At 35.1% G+C, this 23506-nt stretch overlaps 3 protein-coding genes across 7 annotated transcripts in view; all 3 read left to right on the top strand.

The window, feature by feature from the left end:
• Positions 1–17367, top strand: part of LOC126855113 (uncharacterized) — a 124956-nt gene extending 107589 nt beyond the window's left edge. For all 4 annotated transcript variants that reach the window (XM_050602497.1, XM_050602499.1, XM_050602498.1 and 1 more), the window contains 3 exons: positions 11744–14913; positions 15145–15614; positions 15775–17367. In XM_050602497.1, coding sequence (XP_050458454.1) covers positions 12768–14913; positions 15145–15569 — 2571 coding nt within the window. In that variant the 5' untranslated portion in view covers positions 11744–12767 and the 3' untranslated portion in view covers positions 15570–15614; positions 15775–17367. The remainder of the gene's footprint in view (positions 1–11743; positions 14914–15144; positions 15615–15774) is intronic.
• Positions 17368–18152: 785 nt separating this feature from the next.
• Positions 18153–20178, top strand: LOC126855136 (uncharacterized). Its single transcript, XM_050602538.1, has 4 exons — positions 18153–18629; positions 18774–19097; positions 19185–19604; positions 19677–20178. Exons 1-4 carry the CDS (start codon positions 18309–18311, stop codon positions 19893–19895), a joined length of 1284 nt encoding a protein of 427 aa, XP_050458495.1. The 5' UTR covers positions 18153–18308; the 3' UTR covers positions 19896–20178.
• A 953-nt stretch (positions 20179–21131) lies between these two features.
• On the top strand, positions 21132–23452 carry LOC126855135 (uncharacterized). 2 transcript variants are annotated; one of them, XM_050602537.1, is made up of 4 exons: positions 21132–22079; positions 22224–22547; positions 22633–23052; positions 23153–23452. In XM_050602537.1, the coding sequence occupies exons 1-4, from the start codon at positions 21759–21761 to the stop codon at positions 23210–23212; spliced, it is 1125 nt and encodes a 374-aa protein (XP_050458494.1). In that variant the 5' UTR covers positions 21132–21758; the 3' UTR covers positions 23213–23452. The 2 variants fall into 2 exon arrangements, with proteins under 2 accessions (XP_050458494.1, XP_050458493.1); XM_050602536.1 differs by having other exon boundaries at positions 21566–22079; positions 23125–23452.
• The last annotated feature ends 54 nt before the right edge of the window (positions 23453–23506 follow it).

The following is a 23506-nucleotide window of genomic DNA, read 5'->3' on the forward strand; positions in this document are numbered from 1 at the left end:
GCAAACACTGATATTATTCAGCCGTTTGATACATTGCCTCTCCTCTTTCCTTCCGAGATACGTTTTGATATCTACTAGACCCCCTTTCTCTCTCCCTCTCTCTCCCTCTCTCAAGTGTACACCATACAATTAATTTCACATTTGTTTGTTCGATGATACGTGGATTTACACGCGATATGGCTTGCATAGTCTTATGCCTTCGTGTGTGTAATCTACAAGAACCACTTTCTAACGGGTCTATGTAACTACGTAAACAGCGCGTGATCTATGTGAATAATGTTCGTAATGGTTATGTTTTCCCTTGGTCTCTCATGATTTCGTTAAGCAAAGAAGGATAATGTAAAATCCATGTTCGAGAGGAAGAAGAAGGGCGGGGGACACAAGATATTAAATTCTTGCGAATTCTTTGTCGGAAAATTTTCTTCAATTATTTCAGAAGGTGTTACTATGATCGTCGATAAGATTTTCTGAAATTTGAAGATACATCGCACGCATGTTGCGCTAAAACGCGAGGCAACCCGGTATAACGTAATGAAAACAAAATATAAAATTAACAAACATTAGCATTAGTTTCATATTTCGAGCGCCATTCGCGAAACGAGAGTGGGTGGAATAAAATTCGCCGCCGACGTTTTGCCGTGATGCACATTTGCATAATTTAAGGAGCGTTGCTTAGGTACTTAAGCAGGTGTGACGCGAGTATCTTTTGTAACGCGATACTTCCACTAGTGAATTTGCGTTACCGTAAATGTATATAGGACGCGCTTCGTTCCCGCCATTAACGCTACACAATAACAGCGGCTGACAATGACAGACTTCTAGGCAGCTCTCAAATCGGCTTTTTCTATCAAATTAATACACGAGATCATTATTCGAGATTATTAGCCTACTCTTTAAAGTTAAATATTTTGCAAAAGTTAAATATTTTGTAAATGTCGTGCTCGTATTTTCTATCGAGGAAAAGTCCACAAGCGGCTTTTTCTATCAAATTAATATACGAGATAATTATTAGTCTACTCTTTAACTTTAAATATTTTGCAAATGCCGTGACTTTGAAAATTAATTAGATTGTATTTTCGAAATTAATTTATTAATAATACATGCTCAATTCTATAGCTTCATAAATATTGAACTGTCATAGAGGAAAACACAAAGATTCATGCAAACACATATAGACACACGGTATAAAACCTCCAAACATTTTCAATCGCTGACAATCGAGAACTACTCGCGCTTCGTATTTTCTATCGAGGGAAAGTCCACTTCTAGAATCGATCGAAAGAGTCAAAAGGCAAAAGGGGAATGTGGCGAACCCAGGGACATTCTCGCAGAGAGAAACCGTGCGAGTGGAAACGCGATCGGCCGGACAGAAACCGTCGACCGAATTCGTCGCGAAGCACTTTTATTGTGCTTTTTATTGCGCGTTCGATCGAGCTTTTTCGCAGATAGCATTTTGGTTCTTTAAATCCTTCGTACGAGAAAACCTCGCGCAGATATTTCTCGATGAGAGTGAGAAAGAGAGAGAAGGAGAGAGAGAGAGAGAGTCTCTCCGTCCTTCTCTCTCGATCTCTCCCATTCCTCCTTTTTTTTTTCGATTATCTCATCTCGAAGAGGTAAGAATTTCAGCCGATCGTTCGTATCGGCGCGTTACGATCTCGTTAGCGGTAGAAGAGGAAACCTCGCTTTAAAAAAGCGAACGTTACTGCGAGCATCAAAATGTCCGAGGCAGCGCGCTTCTCTTTCTCAAATAATGTTTTCCATAAGAGTATAAATAAGCCGGATAATCAGTCGTCGGTCGTTTCGCGTATTAATGAGAGGATCGTCTGCGTGTACAGAAGCCTATAATGTCGTGTCCCGGCCAATCCAAAAGCGGCTTTTTTTCACCAGGAATGTCGATTACGACATTCCTGCCATCCGGATCGACCATATACAACGTAAGCCACAATTCGATATTATCGCCGTTAATGTTACGCTCGCGTTTATATATTTCAACTTTGTTATAAGCCGGCTGGCGCGATTTCACTCCCCCCTTCCCTCCCCTCCCGACATTTCGACCGTGCCTCATTACCGAAAACTATACGAAGGGGCACCACCGGGTTGCGTGCAGTAACGATGACAGGCCCCCATAAAACCGCGTCGGGTAATTAAATTTTGCCGTGCGTTATCTCGACGGACGGTTATGCTTTTTAAAGTCGGCCCTCTTTTCACTCTTGAAATGCGAAGGATGAAAGCCTGATTCGCGAAAAATTACGCCACACACTTTCGTCCGAGAGAAATTAAGGAACGATTTATACGAATGGAAATAGATGACGCAAACATACAAGTATTTATTTGCGCGCGTATTTAATAAGATATTTATGTAATTAAATTTTGCGCTCCGCGATTTTTTTCTAGATCTACGTTCCTTTGCCACAGAGTGTTGCATTTCTTTTCTATATACTTTAAGTATCTGGAATAAAATATTTTTGTTTGTTTTGGAAGATGGTTAGATTGAAATATATATCATTATTAAAACGTGCGGATTTTTCCAATCGCGAATCTTGTAAAATAAGTCGTGCGTTATGAGTTTGTTTAAAAAAGGGACAAAAAAAAAAGGTTTTAGAAATAAAGGTAGAAAATATGGTTCTCCGAGAAAATTTTCCGATTAAAATAACATTGATTACTATCTCAGCATATTTTCAATAAATAGTGGAAAAGACTCGCAGTAGTATCGATGACACTCGACAGTAATAGCTCTCGGAAATAGCGTATAACATTTTCAGATGAATCGTACATCATTAATTTGAAGTTGATTTAACGACCGATCTCATTCAGACGGAATAATTTCTGTACGCTAATTGCTCATAGACTTCTCATTGTTTTCTCCATGTGTGTATTTTGACGAGCGTTCCATTTTGTAATAAGTCGATGAGAAAAGAGAGAGAGAGAGTTCATTAATTAATAGTGGAGCGACTAAAATTAGAAAAGGAGTTGGAAAAGCAAGACAAAGATGATTCTTGATGAAATTATTAGCAATAAACAATATCTCTAATATTTTTCTAGCTTGCCATTGTACAGGAAAAAGATAAATGTTATAAGAAAAATAAAATATCAAACTAAATATACATAATAAATACTTTAAAAAATATTAGTAAATTAAAAAAAAAAAACAAACAAAAGAAAATTTTCTTACAAAATAAAATTGTTTTGCAAAATAAAATTATAAATAATAATTATCAATCATTGTTTTTATTTCTATAATTTGAACAGTAACAACGTTATTATCAATGGCCTTTAAATGGCAAAGTAAACGGAGAAAAGAACAGATAATTGCATCATAGGTAATGCATTCTTGCTATACGATTTAAATTATTAATCAATCTTATTGCAAGATAAAATAATAACGGCTTGTTGCATGAGCGTTCTTTATTTGAGCGGCTTTTTTTTTATAAACGTGAAAATTGCAGCTTTCACAAGAGTCTCCACCAAGAAAGATATAAAACATGTAGTCCATAATGCTTGGTGTAAAAAGGAGTGTTATGGGATTCATACAATATTCATATTTTTATGGCATTTAATAAGAAAAGGAAGTTGTTTCGATGATATCATTTTTTACAAAATTAAACGCGTGATGTTAAATTCATTTAATTTAAAAAGAAAATATCTATTTATCTTTACATCCTGAATTACGTATTTATTATATAGTATTTTACGAGTTTCAAAAATGTTTCATATTTCAAGGATTTCTTATTTAATCTCGAGCGAGAAAAATCTAAAACCAAACACAAAATATTTCTGCACAATGTAATAAAATATTTTGGTCCTTTTAGAATGGATAAATGGAACACTGTACATCTAGACGCGACTAACGTCAAGTTTTAAAATGTCACGTGCCGGCTATGTCATTTCCATCGGCAAAACCTTTTCCGCCGGTGCTATAATACAAGCCGAGACTAAATATAGACTGCCCCGCATGACTAATTACTTTAATAAATATTTTCTATGCACACTAATTTGCATTGAGATGAGTTTAATTAGAGGATATTTTTCAGTCACTGTATTATAATACCGTTTATTTGCGTGAACATGTATCCCTTGTATAAAGAGTAGAGTAGATGTTAAATTAAGGTGAAACAATGATACTTTCAATACAAGGCGTCAATAGATTTTTAATTAATAGAAAATTAAATAAAATTAAAAAAAAATACATTTACGAGAGAAAATAAATTTTCGAACATTAAACGAACAGGATAATTATTTTTCAACCAGATTCAAGTAGACATTATCTGATAAAAGTTTAATCTGATCGTTAATAATTAGGCTGACTTTTTTACTAAAGATAAAATTATTGTTGAAAGTAATACAGAAAAAACAAAGGGAACGTCCTTTTTAATTTTAATTTTCCAAATAGATTTAAAATATTCTTGAAGGGGAATTTATTTACATTCTTTAATGTAAGAAATTACTTATGACATTTTCCTTTTATTTTTAATATTACTTAACGTCACTTTAATTTCGCGAGGATTAATTAATCGGTCGCGATAAGACGCACATTGTCGACTCGAACTTTTTGAAGGTGGGAGATAGTGAAACAGCGTGTTTAATAATTAAGGGAATTGGGAAAGGTTTCACCTGCGGGCCACTTCATCGTCGAGTCCCCGGGGTTCTCCTCACCTTCTCCTCGAGTAATGCTCCCCATGAGACACTAGCATAAAGGCAGATAGTCCCGCCTTAGTGCTTTTAATAATTAATACGCGCGCGCACGGGTTTGTGGGCTACTTATCAAATACGCTGGAACTCGACCCAGTTATATAGTTCACATTTTATCTTAGGTCAGCTTGAATTTACGATCGTGACATGTTTAGATTAAAGGGCTCCTTGTACTGATCGGTGGACAAAATCTCGGTAAATCGAAAATTCATCATGTTTATTACAGCGATTTAACGCACGTTCTAGCATTATTTATTTATTATATTAAATTCAATTGTTTTATTTATTTTTATTTATGTAAAAAAAAGCGATTGAATTGATCTTGTTCTTCCTTTGATCTCGCTCTTTTAAATTTTATTTCTTTTAGTGAATTCTATATGGAAAATATTTATGTGACACTTTTGTGTGACGATGTAAAACTTGTTTGTATATCAAATATCTATATCAAAAGATTCTTCCAAGCTTTATAGACACATGTCTCTTATCTCGAGCTTATTATTCAATATTATAAGAGAAACTTGCTAATTTTGTTTAAATTAAAGAGAAACTATTGCGAGCCTTTCCTTCACATATGAGATTTTATCGAATAAAGATTATCGTTGCCTTCTCATAAAGGAAGAAATAAAGGAGCTAATGAAGGCTAACTATACGTCATTCGACTTGAATTCAGCATTCAGTGATCTTATCAAGCACCATGCATTTCGAGAAATAAGAGAGAACTTAATCCCACGATGGAAAATATCGTCGGCTCTAATCAAACTGAATCGAATTATTACACGAAGAGGGAATATAAAAAATTTACAAACGATAATAAAAAGAGAAAAGGATGTTTCAGTTTGAAAAATTGAGCCCTTTACGGCTTGACAGGCATCGAGTTGTCCGTGCTCTTCTTCCGATATCGCGAAATTAGTGAGTGGAGTAAGGAAGTGTCCGAGAGAAACAACTTTATCTTTTGACGTGAGGGAAGTAATCTTCAGTACTCTTGACGGAAATTGGAAAAGTTGACACCTGTAGGTTTCGAGCGCGCCGTCTCGGATCGACTTCGCGACGCGCTAATGCGTCCTCTCGGGGGACGCGTCCATAATGAAGGATAATTTCACGTGAAAGTGAACACAACGAGGCAATTTCCCACCATCGCGACGAGCGTGTAGCGCTCGTTGAATATCTCGCGTGACTTCGCGACGATGTTGTAACGCGCCGCGTGACACACGCGAATTTATACACGCGTGCGCGATACGCAATCACGCGATCGCCCGACTATCGAGCGAAAAGTGTGCGGCGCTTATCCGGACGAGATAATTGAATCGCGAGACATACATGTGTCAACCCTGTCACGAGTCAGTTATAAAATACAAATGCCTGTATATACGAAGTGACTAATCGGCAGGTTTTAATCTATGTTAATCTGTAATTATATATAGATACATCTATGAGTGGAGAGATAATGTGTTGGTAATAGATTCTCTTGGAAAGTTTATTCTTTTATAATACATGATTTTTTTTTTTTTTTTACTCAATCGCTGTATTATTGTACAATGGCGTGAGACATTATCGTATCCTTTGATCAATCAATTATTCATAACACGTAGCAAGAGCGAATATGTAAACTAATGAAATCTAAACTTTGGTTTTAGCAATTGTGTGTCGAAAAGGAAAAAAATAATATTGAAAATAATATTAAAAAGAATAATATTATATAAACCATATAATTTTGTTAAACTTGTAATATTATAGAATAGAATATGAAAGGGGATACTTTCCTTATATCTCCTTGTTTGGCTACGCTCCACAGAAATAGTTGATAATGGATTCGACTGAGAAACCGCTGGGAATTGAAAACAGATCGAACACGATCACATTTCACTTAACGCTGTCGATATCCTCGTAACGACGGGATTACATCGCGAATATTACTTCCGATTTTTTTCATCAGTTTCACGTTATCCCTGTCATCAAGTCTTCAATAAAATATAGAGTAAGAATTATGAGAAAAAAATTACACAATGATAAAATAATATAATTGTATATACGCGGTATTTAAAAACATCATTATGGCACATAAAAACTTCTCCTTGAGTAAATTTAATGATTATATTTGTTCTATCACGCGCGAGCACACATACGAGGAATATTTAATCAATATATTTTTCAAGGATATCGATAAATAAATTGAGACGTGCAATCTTTATAAATGGAAATTTGCATTTACCGGGTTTTGATTTTTTTTTTTTTTTTTTTCGATTTTCCGAAAACGCTTTAACGCAATCAAATTGCTCGTGTAATATCAATCACCGATATTCGCTGTGATATTTTGCTGTTACGATGAGTAATGGCCATAGTAAAGATATTTCGAAATCGTTTAGCCAAAATTAATATGCGTCGAACAAATATTTCTCTCTCGAACGTTTCCGTTCCTCTGTCCGCGAAATCGTGATGTTGCACGGATTGGAAAATATTTTTACGGGCAACTGTAATACGATTTCTTTAAATCGTCTTTCGCAATATCGAGAAAAACATTTTAAAAGCGGGGTGACGTATGTTAAATAATTTATTTCTTAAATACTGTAATTAAACCACGTACAAAACAAAAAATAAAAATAAAAAAACATTACAAGCTGCTACAAAATTTAAAGCAGTTAGACTGAAATGAGTTAGACTGAAAAATAATTAGCTCTTTATAAATTATTATAAAAAAATTAATCGAATTTGAGAGAATAATAATATTAGAGTGACATTGACATGAAGCTGCGACTTTCTTGGCGCGTATTTGAGAAAATAGAATTTCAAATGTACTATGTGAGAAATTTGTAAATTACAAGAATAGTCATGCACGACAATCACAGATGTAAACATTATTTCTTGCGAGTCTTCATGTCCCATTTGGTTATGTTCCACCCCACCCACCCTTTTTGCCAATTTACTGACTGTAGTTAGTCACGAATAGCTAGGCAGCTTTACCTAGATATTATATCATACAGAAGCATGTGGGAGAAAGAGAAAGAGAGAGAGAGAGAGAAAACGAACGCGACCCCTTGACATACCTGTCTTGACAATCATATAATTAATTAAACTAAGTCAAGGGAACATGAAGTTATTTCGATTTACTATGTCACCTAACAACTTATATCTCAATGTATACCTTGCACTTTTCTTCGTATGCAATTTCATTTCGATCATTCTTAAGACTTAGGAAAGATCAAGCACAGTGTTTGAACTCGGATAATATAACATTTTGCTTTCTGTAAATTTATTTTTAAAAAATTTATATATTTCATGAAGAAAGTTCTCTTTAATTTCGTACATTTATAACATTTTTTTTTTTATATTGAAAACAGAAATTATTAATATAGAGAATCATCGGTATTTTTTTAATGCTCTCTTTATTGCTAAATATAAGATACAACAATTTTGTATTTCTCTTGATACATAATATCACAAGTCAGAATCAATCATTTTTGTGTTTACGTGCGCAATAATAATAGGATCAATGAGCTCGATAGAGCGATGGCAAAAATTACCTGCTTGATCGCATAAACACATTTGACCCTTAACAAAGACTATTATTAGCTGCATTGATTTTGGTTTAATCAATTCCCCATCGAACAAATCGCCCGCGGGGTTTGTGTATTGGCGCACCCCCGCGAGCGTGATCACGCGATTCGATGGATCGAGGACAAACGTGAGGGAGGGGGGGAGGGAAGGACACAGATGCGCAAATCAACCAACGAATCGACGAGCGCCGCGTGTTTGCTAAATTAAACCCGCGCTAGCCGCCAAATCACAGCTGATGATAAGTCGTCGCGCGCTTGCCAATGTAAGCGAAGGGTTAAAATTAGGGAATGTAGTTAACCGAGTGTAATTCGTATCTAGAATCGAAAACACGTGTCTTTTGAATCATGGATTCTTTCATAAATAATGTAACGTTTGACAGTTCAAAATAATGAAAAGAGAAAAGTCTTGGTACTTGTCATAAATTATTGAAAAGAAACAAGGTAAATATTTTAGATCGGATTTACATATAATTCGTGACAGAGTTCTGTTTATAGTAAATGTAATTCGAAAAATATAATAAATGTAATAATAAATGTAATAAAACAAAAAAATACATACATATGTCTATACATATATATCTGTTTATAATAAATGTAATTAAAAAAATTAAACACACACACACACACACACACACACACACACACACACACACACACATATATATATTATATATTAGGAGAGATATACATAATAAAATTTTTGAATTTTATCGGGAATTAGATGCTCGTCTAAAGCAAGTTTTATTGATAAATTATTTACGAAAAACAAGATAGAACTTCTTTCAATAAGCTTTACTCACGAGTTTAACGTCGTTGGTTAAAGCTTTCTTCGCTGATAGATATTCGATCTAATGCTTAATTCACAGATAGACTATTATCCTGGCATGTGGATCTTGCAAACGTGTATCAGCTATAATACCCCTTTATCCCGAACGATTTCAACGATTCTATGTCACGAAGCTTGTAATTATGGAAGCAACCGGATGGTAGATATCGATATGAGATTTATGTGCTGAACTTACATAATGTTTGATTATATATACATATCGAAATGTTGCAGAATTATCGTTCCTTCTATCTACATATTTTTCGATGATTTGATTACATCTTTAATTGAGCCGAAAACAATGATACAAGTCAAAATTTTGACATACGTCAAAAATTTGTCGAAAATCAATTTTGAACCACAATTAAAAATAAAAAAAAAACAATTCACTAAAGAAAGGATAAATTTTTATTCGCAGTCAAAATCCGATTAACAAGAGATGGATCATATTTATAGTTTCCACGAAAAAAAAAAGATATTTAATTCATAAAAGACAAGAGCATATTTTCGAATGTACAAGACAAGCGAACAATGTTTATTAATTCATAGTTCCAGAGCATGACACGTGTTTGGCTTAACGATCTATCTTAGATGTCAAAAGTTATATCCATTTTTGCTCGATAGAATCTTGATAGCGACAGTATTTGAAAATCAGGTTACACGTAAGGGGCAGCATGCAACGAATATTTTAAGTTACGTCAGGTCCTAGGATATTCGTTGAAAAAGAGATAAATTGCTTCTCAGTCAGCTATATATATATATGTACTCTCACCTCATCCGTTTTTATCAGTCGGGAAAGAATACGCATTCCTCCTACGACGTTGAAAGCTTACATTTACATTTTGTCATACTTGATTCCGTGACACGATGTACTTTTTGCTATCTACGAAGTGTCACGAGATGTTTCGGATCACCTATGAATCATAATATTGACTAGTTCAGAGTTCGGATTGATATCGTCACGATTATATCATCGTTATACACAACTATTTACAATAACGCTCGATCGTATGCGAGCTATAATTTTTTCAACACGAAGCTTTCTCTACAAAATGTCACGAGATATTCTCGACATTCTTCCCATAAAACAGGGCAGATAATGACCAGTGAATGACATTTGGGAGATATTGTTAGCTAGTTCAGGCTTATGCCATGTACAAAAAGGTATATCGTAATCGATTCATTTATTTCAAAAATTTTTGAACGCACTATCAGCTTTTACGTGATTTTTTTATATTGTTTAATTAAATAAAGGGATTATAGGAATCTGGTAAATCGAAAAATAGGATGCTCTTTTTAATATTATGTAAAATTTTTATTTAAATACAAAAAGGCAAATGTCTTTTTCCTTTAAAAATATTATTTTAATACTTTGTAAGATTAAGATGAAAAATTATAATCGCAATTTTTATCTTTATTTTCTTATTAAAAAATATAAATTTTTAACAAAAAAGAACACTCATCTACTCTCTATCAGACTACTCATCTGTTTGATTAAATAAAAATTTTACAATGTTAAAAGTATATTATATTTTGATTTACTAAACTTAAAATTGCTTATAATTTCTTAAAGATTAAATAATTTATTGCAATGACAAAATTATCATGATCTCTGCAGATTCGATCGCTATTATATTGTACCGCACAAACACATCCGTCCAATTTTATTTAGATTGGTTTCGAAATAGTTTGCCTTATTAGAAGGATATTTCTTCGTCGCTCTGGGTATATCGAGCATCCACGTACGATCACTATCGCCGGCCGGATGAGTGAAAATCGAGTCTCACGCGGTTCGGAACGGAACTATGAGAGATGTCCCCGTTATTAAGTTTCGTTCGCGAAACGAGATATCTTGTATGATAGCCGGGGAAGAAATCGATGGGTCACTCCCGTACCTCCCATCATGACTCATCCACGTGTGTTCCGTCTTACCTGACCAATCAATTTCCTGGCCGTGCACATATATCGCGTATAAGGTCGGGAGACCGTCGCGATCGTTTTGTAAGACTTCGTTCGTTGTCTAAGGCATCTCCGAAATTTATATCCCGCCAGGTTGGATCGTTTTACGATCAATTACTGCCGGCGAATTACCGGCGGCGCAGCCGCGCGATCGGCCGTTATATCGGACTTAATTAACTTAATAACGATAAATAGTTGTATTTATGAATAACTCAATTATATAGGATCCCCTGAACTTGCTCGTTTACATATTTCTGCGGGCTAATAATATTAATAACGAATAAATTAATGATGCGAAACGGATATTGTGCATTTGCGAGTAATGTAATATTTTATTTTTATTCGTTTACGATTAATTGATTAATTGCACTGTGAAAGCGTAATCGAAATCAGGAACGCAAACAACAGCAGTTGTTCAGTGCAACTCGTTGGAAACGAAACACTCGAATCTGCCTTTCCTTTTTTCTTGCATTTTTTTTTTTTTTATTGAAAAATTCATCAGAATTATTTGGATAATGCAGCATTAGCTCTTTTTTTTTACAATTACAAGCTTTTTAATTCTTTAATGTTTAATTCTTTTTTTTCCAATCGCTCAGTGATTTTTTCTTGTTATATAATTTATTCTTATAATCTCTCCTCTCTTTCTTAAATTAAGAATTATAATTATTTTCTCTATCTCTCGCTTTCTTGTGAACTAATGTCAGACATTTTTTTGCAGGTGTTCGGCGTAGCATCGAGAAGAGACCCGAGGAGCAACGCAGCGAGCACACTCGTGTCTTAATTAAAGAAATGGATACGATAATTACGAGGCCACGCCGGCGACTAGGGATACGGGCCAATTCGGCGCGTTAAATGCTCCCCCGGGGATCCACGTTCCGGCCGAGGCTCTCGCGGATCTGGGATGGCTTTTGGGAGCAGAAGGCAGCATCAACAGTGTTATCGGATCAAACTCAGTTAACAAGCCTGTGTCATCGCCCGTATTGGTTGCTGGAAGTAGATAGATTTTAAATCGAGTCAACCACGCGGGAACAACGAAGTTAGCACGACAAAATAATCCGGTTGGGTGGCTATCAGATCGCGTATCCCGACACCGTGTATATAATGAAAGCACGTGGAACGGGACGGTAGTTGACCGAGGACCGGTGGATGCTGCGAAGAAGAAATTGAATTCTATCTTACACGTCGCCTAATCGTCCGACACGTCGCAGAATTATCAAGGGAGTTATCTCAATCTGGCCTGACGTGAGGCCTAAAAGTTGTAGATACGAATAGTTAGAGGAGACACTGTTGATCCCATCCCTCCTCGTTTTCGAAACCTTTCGTGTATATCGCGAATATCAACGATATCCATAGAGAGAGAAGAGAAATCAAACGCGAAAAAGCACTGCCAGGCTATAAGATTTAAAAATACAACGCGACACATTGACATCGGAGGGAAATGCGCCGGATGTCGCGGTCAAAGGGAACGACACGGTGAGAGAAAATCGAGAGACAACCGGAGATTTCAGGAATGTGACAGGATTCTCTGCGAGAGGAAATTAGTATTATTAAATAGAAAAATTATAGAACAAGAGAGAAAGAGAACATCAGCAAAGACACATTTGAACAAGTGTCCTTACAACTCCTTGACGTCGTCCTTGTGAAGCGACGAGGTTGACCCTGTATTATGGAATGAACCGATGCCCAGACAGGGTGTCTAAGTGTTCAGAATCATCCTCCCCGACACGGTTCGGTCGAGCGTTATGACCCCGATAATGCGACTGTTTCTCCTATTCGCCCTGATGGCTGTACAGTCCTCGACTGTCTGCTCGGCGAGCGGCGATGGCGGACCCAACAGCCCGATCTTCAATCTAGACCATACAGCTTTGGAGAAGAACTTGGCGGCGATCTTTAACAAGGTAGCGCACAGCTCTGCGACCACGAAACGCAGCGTGCCGGCGTATGACGCTCAAGTGTCGGCCAGTACGACGCTGTCGACGGTGCCGTCGCCGTTGACCACCAGTACGACCACTAGCACTACTACTGCTAGTCCGTCGATACCCGCTGTCAAATATCCGCCAGTGCCACGGGCTACATCGTCGCCCATCCTCCGAGATCTTCCATCATACGCGCCGCCCTCCAGAGCACTCTTTACGCCACCCCTGCCGCCAGAGTACCTGCATCCATTCGCCGACAAGCCCACGCTACGCGGCACCAACTCGGATGTATATACCGGCAACAGGAGGCCGGTGCCGCCGCCCAGTCTGACGCCGGCACACGAGCGGATACCCATCCGACCGCCGGATCTACCTCAGAGTTCCTCTTCCCAAGTGCCGGAGAGGCATCATTCCCACTCAAGGAACAAGCCGGCGAATGTGCCCGACAGCAGAGGGGAGCAAAGGCCTGCGGAATCCAGCGAAACCGATCGACGGAATAGCACTAATGATCCCTCATTCGTGACCCTTCATTACCCCAGCATCTCGAGGATCTTATCCGGCAGCAATGGTAGGAAGCAGGATATTCCTGATATATTGTTGAAGCCGTTACCTACAAAGAGTCCGTTGCTGCCAAACATACCGCCTGCTCCGACGACTGAGAAGACTACGTTAGCACCAAGCACCATCACATCCGGCAGTACCGCAGATCCTTCGAGAATCGCCGTTACTCAACCGACCATTTTCAATCTACCAAACACCGGTCGGCAGGACGACGACAGCTATCATCACGGACTAAGAAACGAACACGAGGATAGTATCGAGATAGTAGACACGGAGAGGCTGCCTTATCCGCAGGCGCAGCCGCCAGCACCGACGTCAAAGCGACCAACTAATGCCGATGACGATGATGAGCGTCTGGTACCACACGTCGATACGCATTCGCTCGAATCTACCTGGCGTATCGCCTGGTCGCTGCACGTGTACCTCGCGGCAATTATGTTCACGCTTATGGCTCTATACTCGATCTATAAGATCGTGCGTTTCAACGAAGCGACGAATCTACTCACGCAGTCATATTTCCTGGCTGTTCATCTACTGCTGACTACCGTCTGCACTCTGAGGTGCTTCCACCTCTTCTACGACGCTTATAATCTCGGGCACTCGTTGCCGGAGTCGTTGTCCAGGGTGCTAATGTATCTGCCGGCGCCGCTCTTATCCACAGCTTTCGCTACCCTGGTATTATACCTCGCTCGGTGTTCAGAGGCGCCATCGCTCAACAACAATATCCTCTCGCCCACCACGCTCATACTTTCGTCCATAGTGCACATTGTGCTGTGCGTGTCCCTTCATGTGTCCACGCACGTGTTCGGCTATCAGGACGAGGAGCGAATTCTGCCGCTCATTTGTCAATGTATTTATATCATTGTCTGTGTCACGCTGGGCCTATGTTACATGTACGTATACCGCGTGGTACGCTCGCAGATCCATGTAGCCAGTAACAAGGCAGCCGGCGCGAATCATATGATGGGTGCCGATCCTACTACAGTGGCACTCAGCACTGCCATTACCACTACCATCGCCACTGCTTTGCTGTTCATTCTCATGGGTTTCGTGCAGCTCTACGGTATATTCGGCGTTCGGGAACGTCTGCATCCGCATCCGTGGCTCTGGTGGGGTTGGCAGTTCTCAGTCAGAGTACTGGAACTATGCGTCTGCGGTCTCCTGGCCTGGGTCGCAAGTCTATCCCAGTATCCTCTACGCGAGAAACAAATACAGCAACATTCAGTACATTCGGGATTCGCGCTGTTTCCTTGCGGCAGTTCCACTTCCACGGAGAACATGGACGATGTGCTCTATCCCGCCATATGTAGTACCAACCAAGCGATTCAGAATTACACCATGAGAACGGGAAAACAAGTTTACGATGATAGTTTTCCGCTAAACACTCTGCCCGAGCATTTGAACATATCAGGTAATATGAAAAATTTTATAATATTTCTTTCTTTTTCTCCCTTTCTTATATTATTCTTATATTCGAGAATATATTATATACTTTCTTATATTTGAGAATCTCTTTACACGCATGAAATAATTTATTTTTTATTTTGTTGATCTAAGAAAACTAATATTTCCATCATCTCTATTATTTGCCAATTGTTTAAATTAGTACCGTAGACTAATGCTTACTTGTGTGTACATATAGGTACCTTCGAGAGACATTCCATCCGCAAGTCAGGTACAATGGGACATTTTCCTCACGAAGGTCGAGGTTCCTTAAGTCGTCATGGTAACGGCATACAAACCCTAAGGAATTCTGAGACTCGCGGCAGGCATACGCCCATACAAGGCCTACATGAACAAGCTCCAACCAGCGGCTCGACGATGCTAGTCGCCGAGGACGGCTTCGTTAGGTTCCGGAGTCTTGGCGCAGAGGAGGACGAGTTGTCCGATACGCAGAGCATAGTCGGCACTCACGGTAGGGGAAGCTCGCTTGCCGGTAGCGTCAGGTACAACGCGAGGCATTCGACAGTACAGCATCAGCATCCCCATCAACATCAGCACTCGCTGCAACACTCGCATCCGAGTCAGCATCAGCAAACTCACCATCAACTTTACAACAACACGTAAAGGCTGTGCCAATGCGATGACTAAAACGTGATTTTTGTTAACTCGGTAGGTAACAGAAAATAAAATCACAATGATATTACTTTTCATACAATGATTTATTCATTTATTGTATACATCATATTTTTGCATTATGATTTTTTTTTTAATTATAATTTATTTTTCTCTCCATAACTTTGATATAATCGTAATTCTCTTGTTGTTGCAGACGAACGAGATCGTCGACAGTGAAATATATAGGATATATTGACATGAATCGCGGGAATCGTCGCCCTCGCAAACTTCGGTCTAAACTCGAAAACTAATTTTATCTTATACTCTATGTAAGATATGTCCTGTGTATAGACAACCTAATGCCATTCCCGCTCTTCTGCTTCGCATCGACGTCCGAGCCAAGCCTCTGCCGTACGATACTTCTATACATATTTATTTTGATCCTCGATAAGAGCGAGTAAAAGTATACGGTGAACTCGTTTGGGGTTCCTCTACCTATATGTGGGTAGTTCAGGGTATATCGAAACTTGATCTTATATTAGGCACTTGGTACTTATTAAGATTCATGTGATTGAAGAAAAAAAAAACAAAGAAATAATATGTCTCACTGAAATATATAGGGAAACGCGCTTCTCTCTCGGTTTTACGTTCACTGTTAGTACCGAAGATGGGCTGTGGAATGTATTGGAGAAAACATAAATAATTTTAAATCGATTTTTTAACATTGTCATGATGTTAACAAAAAATATGTTTTAGTAAATTTATTAATTATTTGCTATTCGCGTGACTAGAAAAGACTTTGAACGTGTATTGTCGCGACAATTTTTACAACCGTGCAGGCTCATTGTTTTACAGTTTTATAATCGTATGTGCGATGAAGCGCTTCGAGTAATCACCTGTTCAATCGGTACTTATCTTTTTTTGAGTGAAACTTCTCAAGTAAATTCAATATAAAATCAGCTTTGCGACCAACAGGAGGTATATTTTTTACAAAAAAAAAAAATTGTACGCGAGGTCCAAACACAACTGGAGAAAACAATTGCGATTCTCATTCAGGTATTCCGAGATTAGGATGTGATTGTGTCAAGCTGAAAGCGATGTTTGTACAGTCGACGATAATTTATCACTCAGTCCAATTGTACGATTTAGTTAGCGGCTAAGACACTAGGTTAAGAATTACACGCGGATTACATGTTAAGTTTAGTCATTAAGAAAGAGAGAGTAAGAGTGAGAGAAAGAAAGACAGAGAGAAAGAGAGAATTAGACGAGTCGCAACTAATGTCAACAGATTTACATTTAATAAATCGAAAAGGAATAAGAAAGAAGACATAAAAAAGAATACTATTACCGATGTAGAATAGATGACATAAGTGCGATTTAACGTCACACATACACACACACAGGCCAGCATTTTACTTTATTTCTCAGATTTTAAGGTACAAAATAGTACTTTTTACCTTTTACTCCGTATATCGATAGGTTTAAGCGGTCGCAGTGTATATGTTTATATATGGACATTGTAAATAAGGTATACGGGCTCGTCGTGAACGAATCTACTGTTACGATGGAATCTACGGTTAGATTCCATTTGACGTGTTGGAATCTATACAATTCTCGGTTGTAAATGCACAAGACTTGTATTTTAATTTATCTCAGAAGCTGTATTTATTATGTGAAACATTCCACAACAAGTGATCAATGTGAATGCGCGATCGATTTGTGTGGGATTTTATTGCAATTATAAATTTCTCTAGACGCTAAAACGAAACGGAACAAATGTAAATAAAAGCTTTTTTGCGAAAAAAAATCTACGTTTATCTTTTGAATGAATTTTCAACCATTCACGCGCATCGGACATATATATGTATAAAAAAGATAGCGTTTTTACGCTTTTATAACGGACTTTTAGTTGAAAAAAACGTCTTTACAAATTGTTGTTCGCAATATTATTAATTTATTTGAATAACATCATTTGGATAAATTTTACAAAAATAATATTTTGATTATATTATAGAATCTCTACACATACTATGCAAAAAGTTCCGAAAATTTAAGTTTCCTAAACAAATTTTATAATGTAATATATACAAATATAATCTCATGTCACAGTTATATGCATATTAGAATTTTATTTTATATTTCATTCTTTTTGTTTTATATTTTTTTCCATTTTCATTTTTTATTTTAATATCTTTACATTTTATTTATTATATATGTATATACAATCAACACTCTCTCTGGATAACGATTATTTTTATTTTTTAATTTCAGAAATCAGAAGTAGAATTTGATTTTGCTTGCTATCTTATAAAGTAAAACTCAACAATCTAATGATAAAAATTAAACCAATTATTTTAAACCAAAGTGATAACGAATTATTAATAAAGATTATTAAGAAGTCTTAATCAGTAAATTAGATTCTATTTCGACGAATCAACAGAATGAATTCTTATATTCGAACGATAATTATCATTAATGTTTTCACTCTCTAAAATGCTGCATAATAATCTATATGTTTTTTATCACTTTGATAAAGCGCGAAATTTTTATACTTGATAAGATATATATACTATTCACTCATTTATCGTCTTCATTACTAGTTACGACGCCTTAGTGCATTTATTCTTAGTTTATTACTTTAGAATATCGATCCTTTGCGCGTATTTATATTCATAAATATAAAATATTTAATAAATATATTAGTAAATTTTTCATAAATACAACCGTTTGTAATATTAAAAAGAAATTATGAATCAGAACAAAAAATACGCTAACTTGAGTGAGATAAATAACAAGTTTACAGAAGAAGTGTTAACAAATATCCTTTCTAAAGCATGTAACCAGAAAGAAGTGCAACTGACAGATTGGAATTTTAAAGAGGGATCTACTAAAGGTGACAATTACTTATCAAATGTCTATAAGGGCAAAGTGAATGGTGTTACCAATGATAATCCAAGGCAACATGTGCAAGTGAATATTATCGTAAAATCAATGCCAAAAAATCCTGGCACAAAAAAGACTCTCAGATGCGCGGAGTTTTTCCGCAATGAAATTGCTTTTTATACAGAGGTAAGACTATTACATAGACACAGTTCTTTCTCCCTTTTCTTTCTTGAATCTATATACACAAACATATACATTATTTATTTGAAAGAATTTATATTATCTATTTGTGTAAAAAAATCACAAATATTCTATTCATCTATTCTGCAGGTTGCTTCTAAATTTGAAAATTTTCTAGCAGACAAAGGACAGAGCGATCTATTATGTATACCACGTCATATAATCTCTTTCACAGATAATGAAAATGATTTTTTGATCCTGGAAGATGCTTCTTGCTTAGGATTTTGTACCGCATCGAGACATAACTGCTTAGATTGGACAGAATGTACAGCAATCTTGAAGACACTGGCTAAATTTCACGCGATTTCATTCGCATACAAGGATCAAAAGAAAGAAGAGTTTATAAAAATTACAGATTCTTTAAAAGAAACTTTTTTTGGCAATAACCATTGGGATTGGTACAAAAATTATCACGTAAATAATACAAAATAGAACATTTTTTTTTTTAAGTCTTGTTAAAATTTTCTATTAAGAGTACAAAGCATTTTTTTTTCTTTACAGAAAAAATCACAAAATGTAATTAAACATGCAATAGCCACTGAATACCCCAATAGCAAAGCTGAAAAAAAATACAATTCTTACCAATTCGATGCTCTTTTCACTAAGTGCAGAGAATTATGTGATAGAAAACACGCGCCCACATCTATTATAATACAGGGTGATTGTTGGGCTCCAAATTTTTTAATCCGGGATATTGGGCAAAATCAAAAGGAAGCAATAATGCTAGACTTTCAGCTCGCACGTTGCGCTAGTCCTATCTTGGACTTATCATTTCTAATTTACTCTTGTACTCTAAAGTCATTTCGTGATCAGTATTTTGATGATATATTAAAAACTTATCATTCCGAATTGAGCAATGCTATTAAATCTCTTAGATCTGATCCAGAAAAAATTTATCCATGGGATTTATTTATGAAAGAGGTAAAATATCCATTTTGTAACAATTGTTTCTTTAAAATAAATACAGATGATTAATGTTTATATTAATTTCAGGTAAAGGAGCAATTTATTTTTGGTGTATTTAATGCACTTGAAGCTATTCAAGTAAGTTTAATGGATGTACCCGAAACATTCAATATAGATACTGCTATTCAAGATAACGAAGCAATAGATATTGGAGAAATAGTATCATTACCTTATATTGCAACAACAAGTGGAAGACAAAGATTAGCAGATGTGATAGTTCATGCTTTTGATAAAGGATATATATGATATAAACTTGTATAAAATTATTAATTGATAAATATTAAATATTAAGATAATAAAAGCATTATCCAATTTTCTATTGATTGATTTTAATGATAGTAATAAAAAAATTGTTAAGTTTTTATGTACAAAGGTTTCCAAAGAATTCTTTGAGAACATTAATTTTATTTCACTAATAATATATTTTGTTTGCAATAATTTTATGATATTTTTCCTATATCTATGTTAAAATTAACGAAAATTGTATTATAAAATATATATACAGTTACATTAAACATAATATTTGCAAAGTGGTGATATCAATGAATTTCTTCCACTTTATCTTTTCTAAATGAAAAGAATCATTATCAGTTATATGTTTTCAAATTTTTTATATATACTTTTTCTTATATATCATCTACTTGTGCTCTTTAAAGCTTTATTCCGATAAAGTCAGTAATGTATTTGGTACGATTTATTTATGATTTGTCATTCTTCACCCACACATGTACATTTATCAGAGTTTTACACAAACTCCGTGTAGAAGATCTCTATAGAAGAAAAGAGTAATAAAACGGGAACCAGTTGTTAAATATAAGCAAATATTTGTATAATTATTTATCTAATCATTTCGATAACGACTATAAACCTAATTTAATGGAACGGAAAAGAAAAACAGATCAAAAAATTCATCATTTTTATGATATTGTTATTTCTATGTTAATTATGACGCAATAATCAACTATTACTTATTAGTCTTTTTCTTCTTTTAGCCAGATTTCATACAATTTTTTTTTTTTTTTTTTTGTAGGGCAAAAAATGCTTGTCCCATTTAAGAATATTATCATATCTTTTAAATATTTTTAAATATATAAAATATAATATTTTTAAATATTTTTAAATATAATATTTATAAATATATAAGAATATTATCATATCTTTTAAATATTTTAAATATATATTTATTTTTAAATATATATATTTTAAGCTTCCTTTTTTAAAATGCAATCTCGCACAAATAAAATAGTTACCAAAATCTAATCACGCGAAAGGTTATGTTTTTATCTAACGAATCTAATGATATGCATCTCAAACGATCTTGATAAAATTATGCGCGCGCATTTTATAATGCGAGTTGAGGATTATAGAGATAGAGGAATAGAAATACTTTGTGGCCTTCCGACTACTTGTTCCAATTTATTCCTTATTCTTCCCTCTCCATATGTGAATATGGATAATGATTCTCGACTTTGAGCGGGGGTCCTGGCCACTCCTAGTTAACAAAGGAAAATTCCAATAATCATAGTGTTACGTGGCATCAGCAAGTGCATGCGTAAAGATTGCTTGCTGTGTGTAATTAATTTTTCCTTTTGCAATGCATCAATATGCATTAATGTGAGAAACAATTGATAACATAAGCGTCTTTTTTTCTTGACGAGAAAAACGTATTCGATCGATAGATAATAGATACTTGCGAATATACGTCAAGTGCTAACGTTTTGCATATTAAACGTGTTATATGAAGCTTGGCAAAAAAATTAAATTACCACGAATGATAAGACTTATTGTAAATTCTCGCCTTATCACAAGAAAAGACGAGAATTAAGTCATTCGACAAGATAACAGATTATATAAACCAAAGCAATTTCATGTTTCTTTCTTTTCATTATTATTTCAGCTCTCAAAGTAATGATCATTAAGTTGAAAAAAAATTTATTGCAAACGTGGATTGTAGTATGAATACATTAGTATAATAGTATAGTATTGTTGGAGACTCGTATTAACTTAAATATTATATTAAACTTTAAAAAATAGTCAGTATTTTTTTCAAAGTATCGCTATATAAGTTTCATATCAAATAAGTGTCTTGAAAAGACCTAGAAAAAAATCATGAGCCAAAATAAGAATCGTATCAATTTGAATGAAGTGAGTGACAAGTTTACGGAAGAGGTGCTAACAGATATTCTCTGTAAGGCGTACAATGGGAAAAAAGTGCAACTGACAGATTGGAATTTTGGTGAAAGATTTGCCAAAGGTGATAGCTATTTGTCTACTGTTAATAAGGGTAAACTATATGGTATTATAGATGGTGACCCACAGCAAAATGTACAAGTTAATTTTGTCGTGAAGTCTATTCCAAAGAACATTGGTAGAAGAAAAACTTTTAGAAGTGCAGATTTTTTCCGTAATGAAATCTTATTTTATACACAGGTAAGAAAAAAATATCTCACATTTTTCTTTCATATAATAGAAAATGCATATATTGTTGAAAAAATAGCACTATTTATATATATATATATATAATTTATATATAATCAATGAATGAACATCTCAAATAGTTGCTATATTTTACAGATTGTTCCCAAGTTTGAAAAATTCCTAGCAGACAAAGGACAAAGCAATCTATTGTGTATACCACGTCACTTGCTTTCTTACACAGACGGTGAAAATGATTTTGTTGTCTTGGAAGATGTCTCTCCCTTAGGATTTGGACCTGCATCTAGACAAAACTGCATAGATTGGGCAGAATGTATAGTAATTTTGAAAACATTGGCAAAATTTCATGCAATCTCATTTGCATATAAAGACCAGAAGAAAGAAGAATTTACAAAACTTGCAAGTGTTTTAAATGAAACCTACTTTGGTATACATAATTGGAATTGGTACGAAAAATTTCATGTGAGTAACGCATTACAAAATTTATATTTTAATATTTAATTTAATTATTTATTCATTACTATATTAAAGCAATTCTCTTATATAGAAAAAGCTAGTGGATATAGCTAAAAATGCATTAGCTATTGAATGTCCAAACAGTAAAGCTGAGAAGCAATTCAATTCCTACGAATTTGGTAAATTATTCCAAAAGTGCACAGAATGCTGTGAGAAAAAAGATGCCTCTACATCTGTTATCTCCGCGGGTGATTGTTGGGCTCCAAACTTTCTTGTCCGAGACATCGGGCAAAATCAAAAGGAAGCATTAATGCTAGACTTTCAACTTGCGCGTTGCAGCAATCCCATCATAGATTTATCGTTCTTAATTTATTCATGCACTTTAAAATCATTTCGTGATCAGTACTTCAATGATATATTAAAAACTTATCATTCCGAATTGAGCAATGCTATTAAATCTCTTGGATCTGATCCAGAACAAATTTATCCATGGGATTTATTTATGAAAGAGGTAAAATGTCTATTTTATGTTTAAAATTTTAAGTAATAAAAAAAGTGACATACTAATTAATACAAATTAAAGGTAAAGGATTACTTTATTGTTGGACTAGTATTTGCACTTGAAGCAGTTCCATTTTGTCTGTTGGATCCATCTCAAGCATTCGATTTAGATGCTATTATTAAAAATGATGAGGCAGTGGATATATCTGATGTATGGACATTGTCTAATATTAAAACATCAACTGGAAGACAAAGATTGACAGATATAATAGTTCATGCTGTTGAGAATGGATATATATGATAGATTTATATAGATATGTATAATTTTTATCCACTTTTATGCACCATAGACAGAATTATATGAATATATATGCAGCTCTATAATAAAACTATAACACATTATTGGAAAAGTATTCTTTTTTAATAGAAATTTTGTAATAATTTATTCCAAGTTATTCAAAATT

The sequence above is a fragment of the Cataglyphis hispanica genome, chromosome 15 (genome assembly GCF_021464435.1).
Source record: "Cataglyphis hispanica isolate Lineage 1 chromosome 15, ULB_Chis1_1.0, whole genome shotgun sequence".
NCBI lineage: Eukaryota > Metazoa > Arthropoda > Insecta > Hymenoptera > Formicidae > Cataglyphis > Cataglyphis hispanica.